The sequence below is a fragment of the Centrocercus urophasianus genome, unplaced genomic scaffold, assembly GCF_019232065.1.
Source record: "Centrocercus urophasianus isolate 14NV4802_14NV808 unplaced genomic scaffold, USGS_Curo_1.0 seq_19, whole genome shotgun sequence".
Lineage (NCBI taxonomy): Eukaryota > Metazoa > Chordata > Aves > Galliformes > Phasianidae > Centrocercus > Centrocercus urophasianus.
The window spans coordinates 19,080,028-19,091,612 of NW_024884744.1; the positions used below are offsets into that span (position 1 = coordinate 19,080,028).

Here is an 11,585-nt window from a genome sequence, read left to right on the forward strand (position 1 = left end):
TGTCTGCTAAGGCCTCGGCTGGAGTCCTGGCTGAGAGCTGCTCTTCCCCTGGATCTTCAGCTGAAGAAACAGAGTTCGTGCTTTGTGTCCTGTCCGTGCCCATGATAATGTCTGTGGATACTTCTGCTCTCTTCCCCTCTAGTTTGGTCTGATTTAATGGCGAGGTGACATCAGCCAGAGGAGGTATTTGCTCATTTGGGGTGCACAAGTGACAGGGGACAGGATATCCAACTCCAAGCACACAACGCAGAGATTGCTGTGCATCAAAGTACTCAGCAAACTCCTTTTGTTCTCCATAGGTGCAGCCTTACCACAGGGGCAGGTTTGGGGCTGGTGGAGGCCCACGTCCAGCTCTGCTCCGGTTGGCGGGCAGCCTGGTAGCAAACAGCAGCGTGGAAGCAGACAATAGGAAAGGAAATCAGTAGGAAAGTGGAATCCTGCTGCCTGGCACTCAGAGAGATCCCTGATTCCAACAGATGCATGAAAAAAATTAGGCTTACTCAAGCAGGAGGGTGAGAGGAGAAGGAAGATGTGGGAAAGCACCAGCAGACAGCACAAGACCAAGTGCCACTGGCAGGTGATCTGTGTAAATAGGCTGCTTTTAACTGGGCTGCTTCACTCACCGATTTTTGCGTGCCCTCTGTGTGTGTGCTGTGTGCCCATGTGGGCTGTCCTGGTGCTGGTGGCGATGAGAAGGGATGTTTGGGCACCCATAGGAGCCGCTGGGTATCACAGGATAGCCTTGTTGACTCCGGATCTTGCTTGATCCTCCCCCAAATCCCAGGCATTGTCTTTGTTTCCTCGCTCAGAGCGGTTTTGTTTGGATACATCCTGCCTCTGCTTTGAGATGACAGAGAGCTCATCACGTACTGCTGGTGCACAAAACCACACTGTCGCCCTGCTGCTGCTCGAGGGTAAATCACTGCCCACGAGTCTTCTCCTGCCTCCCAGTGTTTGCCACATCTGTGCTCACCAGTCTGTGTGCATCACTCAACCCCAGCGTTATCACAGATCTTCCATCCAGAGCAGAAAAACATCCTAAAGAGCCATTGCCTTACGTTTTGAACCAGAGCATCACCTCTATGAGGTGTTGAATTGAATTAAGGATGGTGGCTGCCTCACACACCGCAATGAAATTCTAACTAAAGTCACGACCCTCTCAGCTTTGCCACATGGATGTTTTTGACAGAAATAACTCTCATCATTGTGCAACCCGCTGTGTCAATATTTAGGCACGTCCTACCCCTCCTTTTGTTCCTCGGGAGCTGTCAAGGAGGAGCTGATCATCTTCAGGCCTCTGCACACTACTCTAAGACCATCTCTGCTTCCTCCCATCGCCAGAAGTTAGTTCAGGCGGCCCTGGGATGCTGATACTCCTCTCCAGCAGCAGGAACTCCAGTCTCCCCAACAGTCATTTGGAACAATATCGTCATAAATGGCCTTGTGCTCCTTGAATGCTCCCATCAAGGGACTGAAGCTCAGTTATCAGGTATATCCTAACAGCAAAGCCTTTACACAGCTGTCGGTGAGCTTAGCGGTGTCCCTGGAGCAAGGCGTGCATAGGGACCCAATGAGGCTGCAGCCACCCAATGTCTGGGGCTGCAGGAAGGAAGGGGTTAAGCAGAGTGAGCATGTCAGGAGGCAGAATGCACCCAGCCTGTGCTCTTTGTGCAGCAGATGATGCAAAAATAGGGGAAGTCCATGGTGGCAGGAAAGAAGAATTGTACAGGACTTGCTTTCTGCCAAGCTAAGCCTATACAACCTGTTCTTTCTGGGTTGAGTTGTTAATATTCTCTGCCTTTTTCCTGCTCCCTATTTTTGTTTCTTTTTTTTGTTTCTTTTTTTCTTTTTTCCCCCCACAAACTACTGCCCAGAAGAGGTTAAAATGCAGTCTTTGTGCACGAATGGTTCATTCTGGGACGTGAAACATTCCATCCTGCTTTTCTTCAGCTGCACACAGGGAAAGTGCTGGGGAGGGGGTCGGGCTGCCAGATAACACCGTGCTGCAGCCCAGGGATTCTGGCAGGGATTGCACATGGAGAGCTGTGGGCTCCGTGCTGCACCATCCCAGCTGAACAACAGAGTGGTTACCTTGCAGGAGGAGGTATCATGGGCTTGTGTGCCAGCTTCTCTCCTGGATCTATAATACTGGCCATCTGTTGGATGTTGTTGGTGCTGTTGGTTTACCATGGTATGTAGGAGGGAGAGAGTGCACATGTAATATCTGTGCGTTATTTTTTTAATATGGAGTCATTGTAAGATCTTCTTGTCCCAAACTTTTCTAGGGCGGAGTGAAACAGTGGAAGGATGAGGAATGCCTGTGGGCACTCAGTGCTGCGGGGTCTCCTGGTGCAGCATGGAAGTGTGTGGCTCTCTCCCATCCCAGCTCAGAGGATGGAGCAGCTCCCACAGGGTCCTGCCCCAGCTAACGCTGTGCCACCTGGCTGCCCTTCAGTGCTTCTGCTCTTAAAGCAACCCAGCCCCAGCTAAGCTCGGTATTTCTCCTCGGCAACACATTTTCTACATAACAACCTGAACGGGTGAGACGGTTCTTGTACAGCAGCCCAGGAGAGAGCAGTGAATCAGTTGCAAAAGTGAGAAAAAATGGTTTTCCATGGTTGGTGGGTTCTGCCAGCTCCTGAAAGGGACACCACACGGCTGATGTGCTGAATGTTAACAGGAGAAAGAAGGCAATGAATTAGTGCCCTGTTGCCAGCAGCTCATTCCGAGCTGAGAATAACCCTTTGCAGAGCAGCCCTTTGGCTCAAGGAAAGAAACCCTATGCCTCGCTAATCTCTGCATCTTGATAAGCACCAGGATTGAGGCTAGCAAGGGGAGGCTGTTTGGCACGTGAGCACATGCTGCTGGTGTGCTGGTGGGAAAGGTTTCCATGGGTGGAGAGGGACGGTGCCATGAGTTGCACAGGAGAGGTTTGGCCATAAAAGTCCCAAACCAATGGCTTACTGCCCTATTCCAGACTAGGGGATGTGCGTCAGCATTTTATTGTCCAAATTACACATAATGTTATCTATGTCCCACGAGCAGCAGTTCCCCTACTGTGTTCAGTCCCTGGAAAGCACAGCAGTAGATGCACGTTTGGAGGCAATCAGGGAATAGGGTCGGGCACTGACGCACGTTGCTGCGGGTCCTGTCCAGCTCCTGCTCCCTCTTCTTCCCTCCCTGCCTTGCCCTCCTGCGGATACCCCTCCAGGCAATGAGCTGATGCCAGGACAGGCAGCAGGAATGCAGCAAATATAGAATAATTGCAGCTGTGTGAGGCACCGCGGGGTCTGTTCCTGCCTGAGTAACTCTGGAGCTGCCCCGTGCCATGTGCAGAAGTAGTGGAGGCAGCCCAGCACCCAGCCCTGCAGGGTCCCAGACATGGGGAGATGCCTCCCAGCTGCAGGGCTGCCCCTGCTCTTCCAGGAAAGTCTCAGTGGACTTTGAGACCCACGTGCAACACAGGTCATGGAGATCATTCTTAAATCCAGAAGTCACTTGGTTGGACCATCCGATATAACTCAACTGGTGTAGATACAAAAGGTTTTCCTGCCGAGGCTCGGATACAGCAAAGGGTCTGTGCTCTGTACGCCCCGAATAATTGGGCTGTCATGGGAAAAGAGTTCGAGTCATTGTGATTTCTGACTTGGTGCCAGCGGTGCAACCTGAAATGAAGGGGAATTTCCTGCACACCATTCCTGTTTTACACTCTTGTTCTCAAGGGAAGGCTGTCTCTGCTAAGGATGGCCTCAGTGCTTTCCTCCCCACGCCCCCCATCCACTACAGCAGTTCTGCAAAGAGCACTGTACCTGTGCAAATGCAATGCCATGCCAAAACGGTTCATGGCTAATTGATTAACTTCCGTCTATTGCCGAGCCACTCCCTTCGTCCTCACCTGTCTCAGACATTTATAGCAGCGATAGGATGCTAGAAATAGAGGCGCTTACGTTCAGAGCTGTGGGAGGCTGTAAACAAAAGGAGTTTGGGAGCTGACCTGCAGAAGAGATCCTTTCCAGCTCGCGGCAGCATGAAAACCCATGGGTGTGCTTCAAGGTAAGGGGAGATGGAGGAATTAGCATTGGTGGTTTGCAGGGAGGTCTGTTTAGACATGAGTGGTTAGTGACCTGCGGCCAGTTTACGTGCTGCTCCAGGTAAAGATTAATTTTGTCTTCTTGGATCCCGAGACTCTTAATTTGAAAGAAGCTCGTTGTGTCGACACGGTTCCTTATAGGGGATCTGTGTTATTTTCAGCTTAATCCAAATAAACCAAAGTGTGTCGAACCTTAAGGTGTGCAGTGCACATCCAAGTACTGCACTTTGGCCCAGGGTGTCTTTGGTCGATGGATGAGTGGTAACAGGGGTGCTCTGAATGCATTCTGTGCCTTGTGCCACAGAAGCTCCCATTGACAGAGCTGATAGTTATGAAATAGCCCTGCTTACTGCTTCGACTGCCTCAGTGTGCTCCATAATGCTCGGAACTCTCCCTGCTCACCTTCAGCAAATACAGCAAAACAGTGCTCAGACAAGTGGGACTTGTCCTGAAGAGGTCAAACGATATTTCAGCCGACATCGTGCCTGATGTCTGTGGGTCTGATGTGCTCACACTTAGGAATCACTTGGCTGGAGAATTCCAGTTTCCTGACCAAGTCCTGTGCATGTTGTGCTCAGGGCAGTGGCTGCTCCTTCCCCTATTAGCAAGCAGGTTACCAGAGCCTGTCCCTCCAGGGTCCCATTGTCCTTTCAGCCCCTTTGGAAGAGCTGAAGACAGCTGTCCTGCCATCCATGTATTCACCAGGCAGTGAAGTGGGGGTCAGTGCCACCGGGGGACAATTAGCCCATCATTTCTGCTTGGGGATGTTGGTTGTAAAGAGGCAATTCAGCTTTCCTTCTCGTTTCATAGGGGTGGTGACCTTGCACATGGCTTACACTCAGGATGCTTTAGGCAAACATTGACTCATTTGCCCCAACAAACCATCTGAGTGCAATCCTCCTGCTTTTCACTTTGCAGACAACACCTGAGCAAACATGGAACCTTATCTCACACATTGAATTCTGCAGAAAAGGTGCAGAAAAAGGACACAGGCAGACTGGCTTAGCAAGTACCACCATGCAGGTAGAAAGGCAGACCCTGGGATACCACCACAGCAGCATCAGCTTCGCCTTAAGTGAAAGGCTGAGGAACAAGACAAGGGGTCAGGGTGTGTTCAGCAGATGCAAGCCACTGGTCCTTCTATGATTCTCCCAGGTCTCAATTCTACCCATAAAGCACTCAAAGGAAAAGGGTTTCTGTCCCCTGGGAACAAAAAGTAAAGAAATACTGATGAAGTCATAGAATCATTCAGGTTGGAAAAGACCCCTCAGATCCCCAAGTCCAACCCCAGCCCACCCCACCATGCCCACTGCCCACATCCCTCAGTGCCACATCTCCATGGCTCCGAACACCTCAAGGATGGTGACACAACCCTGTGCAGCTGTGCAGTGCATCACTGCTCTTTCCGACAAGAAACGTTCTCTAATACCCAATCTGAGACCCATCTACGTCTTGGCATTCCTCATGAAGAAGTTGTGCTGCCATTTCCCACCACAGCTTGGTGCTTCCCAGGCTTTGGGAAGGGCTCTGCTGCTGTCACAGCGGGGAGAGTGCACTCACGCAATGCAAAGCTCAGAGCAAGGTCGGCCCTCTTTCTGCAGCACTGCCACCTATTGCACTGCGGCACCACACCCTGCACCCAAAATTCTTGGGCTCTTGTTCATTTTACAGCACGTTGTTAGACATCAGTTTTGACTGTCGTATCTCTGTGCGCAGCTCCCAGTTTTATGTTGGACTTTGCTCTCTCCAGTTTGCTGTTATCTTATCTGTCTATGTCGTCTTTGCTCGTGAGAGCCATCGGGAGGTTGTGAAAACACACTGGGCCTGTCTGTCCTGCCTCATATCCCAGAGCTGCTGGCACAGCTGGTGCCTGGCATGTGGAAATCATGGCCCCAGTGACAGAAGTCATGAGAGCAGCAGTTTGGTGGTTCACATTTGGGGCAAGATGGCCTTCTAGATAACATCCACTGAAATTCTGCTCTCTTTCCAGGACTATCAAAAATCTCCTCTTTGTCAACTTGTTCCTGGGACTTGCCTTCCTCTTGGGATTCTTCCATGCAAGTAGCAGGAACCACCTGTAAGTCTTATCACAGCAAGAGCAGCCATTTGCTTGACTTGATGCACACAGTGCAGCGAGGAGCTAACCTGTGACACTTGAGTTAGATCCCTCGATTTAAGCTGACGCTGCCAGCTTAAGAGATGGGGTATGGCTCTGGAAGGGCTGTTTTCCCCATGTGTTGCCTTCCTGCAGATTCCAGAAGAGTTCTGCAGAGCTGCTGGCGTCCCCCACGCCCTGCCAAGCCAAGACCAACATCATGTTCCTCAAGACCCACAAGACTGCCAGCAGCACCATCCTCAACATCCTGTTCCGCTTCACTGAGAAGCACAAACTCACAGCTGCCCTCCCTGCTGGCCAGGAGTTCCACCTGGGTTACCCACAGAGATTCATCACCAATTTTGTGGAGGGTTTTCAAACCCGAAAGCAAAACTACAACATCATGTGCAACCACCTGCGCTTCAACCCCTCTGAGGTAAGAGCCCTGGCACACGTGGAGAAACTGAAGGATGCCACCTCCCTGGGTTTGTGCAAGGCCTTTGGCATGGCCTTTCACCACATCCTTACCTCTAAATTAGATGCATATGGATTTGAAAGCTGCACTACTTGGTGGATTAGGAATTGAGGGGATGGTGGTAGCCAGGGGGTTGTTGTCAATGGCTCTATGTCCAGATGGAGGACGGTCATGAGTGGTGTCCCTGGGGTCAGCAGTGCTCTTCCACATCGTTATCAATGACATGGACAGGTCAGCAAGTTTGTTGGTGACACCGAGCTGAGTGGTGGACCTGGACATGCTCAAAATGTGGGCACGTGAGAATCTAATCTGTCCTAACAGCCTTCTTCTTCCCCCCTCACGCACAGGTGCACAAGGTGATGGCAAAGAACACCTTCTATTTCTCCATCCTGAGGAACCCCATTGCTCTGCTGGAATCTTCCTCTGTCTACTACAAGAACACAGCCCCTGCATTCAGGAGATCCAAGGACGTGAATGAATACCTGGCATCACCCCTGAAATATTACCTTAAGGAGGACTACATGAGTAACATCTATGCCAAGAATAACATGTGGTTTGACTTTGGCTATGACAACAATGCAGAGGACAATGAAGAGTATATTCAGTCCATCTTGGATGAGACTGAAGAGAACTTCCACCTGATCTTGATAGCAGACTACTTTGATGAGTCCATGATCCTCCTGAAACGCACCTTGTGCTGGGATTTAGATGATGTGATTTACTTCAAACTCAATTCCAGGAGCAACGAGACTGTCCAGACCCTGACTCCAGAAAGCAAGGAGAGAGTAAAAAAGTGGTGCTCGCTGGACTGGAAGCTCTACCTGCACTTCAACCAGAGCTTCTGGAGGAGGATTGAGGAGACCATAGGATTTGAGGAGCTGAAGAAGGAGGTAAATGACCTGCGAATGAGGCAGAAGGAGCTCATGGAGACCTGCCTCTTGAACCAGGAGGCTGTGGCGAAGGATCACATCAAGGACAAGGCTCTATTGCCTTTCCAGCCGGGGGCGGCAAATATCCTTGGTTATAACCTCAGGCAAGACTTAGACAACGACACCCTGAAAAACTGCCAGAAAATGGTTGCACCAGAGCTCCAGTACATGTCCTACCTCTACTCCCTCCAGTACCCACACAACCAGGGGAAGCCCATAAACTTTCCCAAGCAGTGGAGCAGTTCTCAGAAGACGTAATCCCCTACTTTGCAGCATCCCACTGCTGCAGCCTTTTGCACTGGCCGAGTTTGGCGATGAGACTCTTGCACAGGATGGGGAGGCTGGGGGTCATTTGAGAGCTACTTCCACCCTCTGTCATTCATTCTGTGGGAAAAAAAAAAAAAAAAAAAAAAAAAAAGTGATCTTTTATTTCTTTATATTTACCGCCTTTTTCATTATGTGGATGCCAGACCTTCTGAGGGGCACGGCCTCTTCTTGGTACTGAGGTTGCAGCCACCATGTACCTGGACCTTCCAGATTTGCTGAGACTGTAGCAGAAGGCCTCCAGGCAAGGGCACAGCCTTAGCTGGGTAATGCTCGAGTCCATGACGCTGCTGTCACATGCAGGGGACAGCCTGGTGCTGCTGGGCACTGGTAGGCTCTTGGGCTGGGCTAGGCTTTCTTTCCACTTAAACATTAATCATGAGTTCAATCGTTTGATTTGCATTTGACCTTTCTTAATGGAGGTCGTTACTTTAACAGCTGGTTAAATCTCACTAGAGCAAGTCCTGGTTTCCTGCTTTTAGGAACCCAAAATAAAAGGAGTGAAGGGAATGAGGACAGGAGTGCACAAAGGGAATGCAGCAGTGGAAGGCACAGGAGCACAGGAGGGGAATGAGTGTTCCAGGCTGGCAGCATCGGTGTTTTAGCATCAGCAGAGGCTTTGCCACGTTCTGTTGCTCCCATGGCCAAACTCTCAATCACCAATTAGGAGAGGGCTCCAGGGAGGCACTTCCACATCACATCCACTGTGATGGAGAGAATGAATCAAACTCCTGGGACTTCTGCACGTGGCCAATTCACAGGGAGCAGAGCAGCGCCATCACACCACAGCTGGGCTTGGGTTTCTAGAGCCCATTGCCAGCTTCTACAATGCCTGCTTCCACATATGGTGCAGGATTTCAGGTTTAACCAGGTTGCCCTCCCTCCCATGCAGGTCAGCGGTAAGGGATGTGTGTGGGAAGTTTTTAGGACAGCTGTGGCACAACTTGCTAATGTGCAATTTGTTCCACACTGCTTCACATAGGTGTTCAAGGTATTGAGCTGCCTGGTGGTGAGGGGGGCCACAATGGGCCATTTTGGCAGCTGGAGCAGCTCCCTGGGGCAGAGCAAGCAGCAGAGGGGGTGGCAGTGCATGGCTATGGTGAATCCAGAGGCTCCAACACCACCCCCCGGGTGGCAGGAGGGAAATGGAGCCAGGAGGCACATCCTCTTGGCATCCTCCACCCCCCAGCCCTGAGCCCAGACACACAGCGAGGGGCCCAGGCTCTGCTGCCTGATAATGGTGCCTTTGTGCTGCTGCTGACTCAGGGCTTTTTGCTGGGCCCCGTGACCCATCTGTGGGGGACAACGCAAGGGGAGACACAGCCGGCAGCAGGGGACAGAGCTGCGCTGCACAGGATCGGGTGAGTGCCTGAGCTTTATCTGCAGGGCGTTGGGCAAAGCTGCTACACAGAATGCAGGTGAGTGCCCCAGCCAACAGCACAGGGCAGGCAGCACCCCTGGGCCTTTGGTGGGAACGCAGCAGAGGGAGGAGCTGATGGGATCCCATCACTCAGCTCACAGGACGTGTGTGGGGACAGCTCTGCCCCCTCCATTTCCCATTCCAGCCCTGGCCAGCCTGGGTTTGCAGAACCCCGTTGCAACCAGCAGCATGGAGAGCAGCCTTGTCTTCTCTTTCGGCAGCACCGCATCTCCCCACTCCCCACCTCGGTGGGGGCTGCCCTCTCTTTCCTGCAGGAACCATGGGCTCCCGGCACTTCCCTGCCCGGACTGTGCTCTTTGAGAAGGAGTCCACTGGTGTCACATACCGCGTGCCAGCCCTGCTCTACCTGCCCTGCGTGGCCAAGCTGCTGGCCTTTGCCGAGGAGCGGCTGAGCGCCGATGATGCCCACGCCAACCTGCTGGTGCTGCGCCGTGGCACCGTCTATGGCAGCTACGTGGAGGTGGGACGGGGTCCACGGGGAGGGAGAATGGCCCAAGGGTCCTGGGGGCTCACTACTCCCTCTCCAAGCAGTGGGAAGACATGCGGGTGCTGGAGACAGCAGCACTGCAGCACCACCGCTCGATGAACCCCTGCCCGCTCTATGATGAGTTCACCGGCACCCTCTTCCTCTTCTTCATCACGGTGCTGGGCAGGACACCCGAAGCCTTCCAGATTGTCACTGGGCAGAATGTCACTCGCCTCTGCTGCGTCACCAGCGCCGATCAGGGCCTGAGCTGGAGCAAAGCCACTGACCTGACGCAGCAGGTCATCGGCAGGGCCATCAAAGGTAGCAGCGTGGCCATGCAGGGCAGTGGGAGGGCCAGTGCAGTGGCTAGCAAAGGCCTCAGCCTGCAGCCCCATGTTGCGTGGCTGGGGTCCAGTGAGGGTCTGAGGGCAGAAATGTGGCTCGTGATGGAGGGGACCACTGGTAACGCTTGTCCCCCTGTCCCCAGAGTGGGCCACCTTCGCGCTGGGCCCAGGGCATGGGATCCAGCTGCGCTCCGGCCGGCTGCTGGTGCCCGCCTACAGCTACCACATCGACTGCAAGGAGTGCTTCGGGCAGCTCTGCAAGACCACCCCGCACTCTTTCGCCTTCTACAGTGACGACCATGGCCAGGGATGGCGTTTTGGGGAGTTCATCCCCAACCTGCAGACAGGAGAGTGCCAGCTGGTCTCGGTGGATGAGGAGGATGGCTCCAACGTCCTCTACTGCAACGCCCGCAGCTCCCTGGGCTTCCGTGTCCAGGCACTGAGCACTGATGACGGGGCTGTTTTCCATGGGGGGCAGCTGGTCCCACGGCTGGTCGAGCCCCCACACGGCTGCCACGGCAGCATCATCGGCTTCCCCGCACCTTTGGTGTACGGCCCTCAGCCCCGCTCAGCTCTGCAGGCACTCCCTGCCACGGTTGCTGGCAGCAGGACTTCAACAGGACCTCGCAGCTGCTCCTCATTCCAAGGGGATCCCCAAGGCACTTCTGGGCCCTTCTTTCAAGCGCCGACATGGGTGCTCTACTCACACCCCACCAGCTCCATGTCGCGGGTCAACATGGGGGTTCACCTCAGCACCTTCCCCAGGGATGCAGACAGCTGGACTGAGCCCTGGGTCATCTACGAGGGCCCGAGCGCTTACTCAGACCTGGCTTACATGGAGCTGCCCCACAGCCAGTTTCCCGTCTCTGGTGGCCCGGCCATTGCTTTTGCCTGTCTGTACGAGAATGGGAAGCGCTCGCCCTATGAGCAGATCTCCTTCAGCATGTTCACGCTGCACGACGTGCTCCAGAACATCCCCCTGACGGCTGCAGTGCCCCACAGGAAGCGAAGGCGAAGGAGCTGTTGTGTCTGCTAGAGCTGCCCCAGCGTCCCCTGGCAGGGGACAGCCATGGGCAGATGGGGCCGGCTGCCACCGGTGGCCAGGCTGGAGCTAGTGGCACCTGGGGACAGCCTGGCATGAGCCCTGTGGCACTGTGAGCAGTGCTGATGTTGGGATGCTGGGAGCTGGACCGTGCTGAGGGCTGCTGCCCCAAAACAGGGTTTTATCTCATTTTTATTGCTGATTTTTAAGTATATGGTGGTTGGGCTTAAAAGTTCATGCTGATACGACCGTGTCATCCCAGTTCTCAGCCAACGTCCCTCTGTCCTACCACCCTTCCTCCATCTAAAATCCTTCTGAATAAATAACTGATTCCTAATGCCACTCCCCTGCCGCTTCCAGCTTCACACCTGTGCTGGAG

General features: G+C 53.3%; 2 protein-coding genes across 2 annotated transcripts; both read left to right on the forward strand.

Moving 5' to 3' along the window:
• The first annotated feature begins 3,933 nt into the window (after positions 1 to 3,933).
• GAL3ST2 (galactose-3-O-sulfotransferase 2) lies at positions 3,934 to 7,972 on the forward strand. The gene is made up of 4 exons (XM_042820857.1): positions 3,934 to 4,053; positions 6,081 to 6,167; positions 6,342 to 6,621; positions 7,008 to 7,972. Exons 1-4 carry the CDS (start codon positions 4,028 to 4,030, stop codon positions 7,845 to 7,847), a joined length of 1,233 nt encoding a protein of 410 aa, XP_042676791.1. The 5' UTR covers positions 3,934 to 4,027; the 3' UTR covers positions 7,848 to 7,972.
• Positions 7,973 to 9,613: 1,641 nt separating this feature from the next.
• On the forward strand, positions 9,614 to 11,200 carry NEU4 (neuraminidase 4). The gene is made up of 4 exons (XM_042820904.1): positions 9,614 to 9,814; positions 9,886 to 10,141; positions 10,308 to 10,713; positions 10,774 to 11,200. The coding sequence occupies exons 1-4, from the start codon at positions 9,614 to 9,616 to the stop codon at positions 11,198 to 11,200; spliced, it is 1,290 nt and encodes a 429-aa protein (XP_042676838.1).
• The last annotated feature ends 385 nt before the right edge of the window (positions 11,201 to 11,585 follow it).

Bases quoted from the DNA above. Each gene is read 5' to 3' on its own strand.
- NEU4 (XM_042820904.1), top strand. From the start codon at position 9,614: ATGGGCTCCCGGCACTTCCCTGCCCGGACTGTGCTCTTTGAGAAGGAG. The intron at 10,142-10,307 runs GTAGCAGCGTGG...CCCTGTCCCCAG, and splicing joins CATCGGCAGGGCCATCAAAG to AGTGGGCCACCTTCGCGCTG. The intron at 10,714-10,773 runs GTACGGCCCTCA...TGCTGGCAGCAG, and splicing joins GGCTTCCCCGCACCTTTGGT to GACTTCAACAGGACCTCGCA.
- GAL3ST2 (XM_042820857.1), top strand. From the start codon at position 4,028: ATGAAAACCCATGGGTGTGCTTCAAG. The intron at 6,168-6,341 runs GTAAGTCTTATC...GCCTTCCTGCAG, and splicing joins GCAAGTAGCAGGAACCACCT to ATTCCAGAAGAGTTCTGCAG. The intron at 6,622-7,007 runs GTAAGAGCCCTG...CCTCACGCACAG, and splicing joins TGCGCTTCAACCCCTCTGAG to GTGCACAAGGTGATGGCAAA.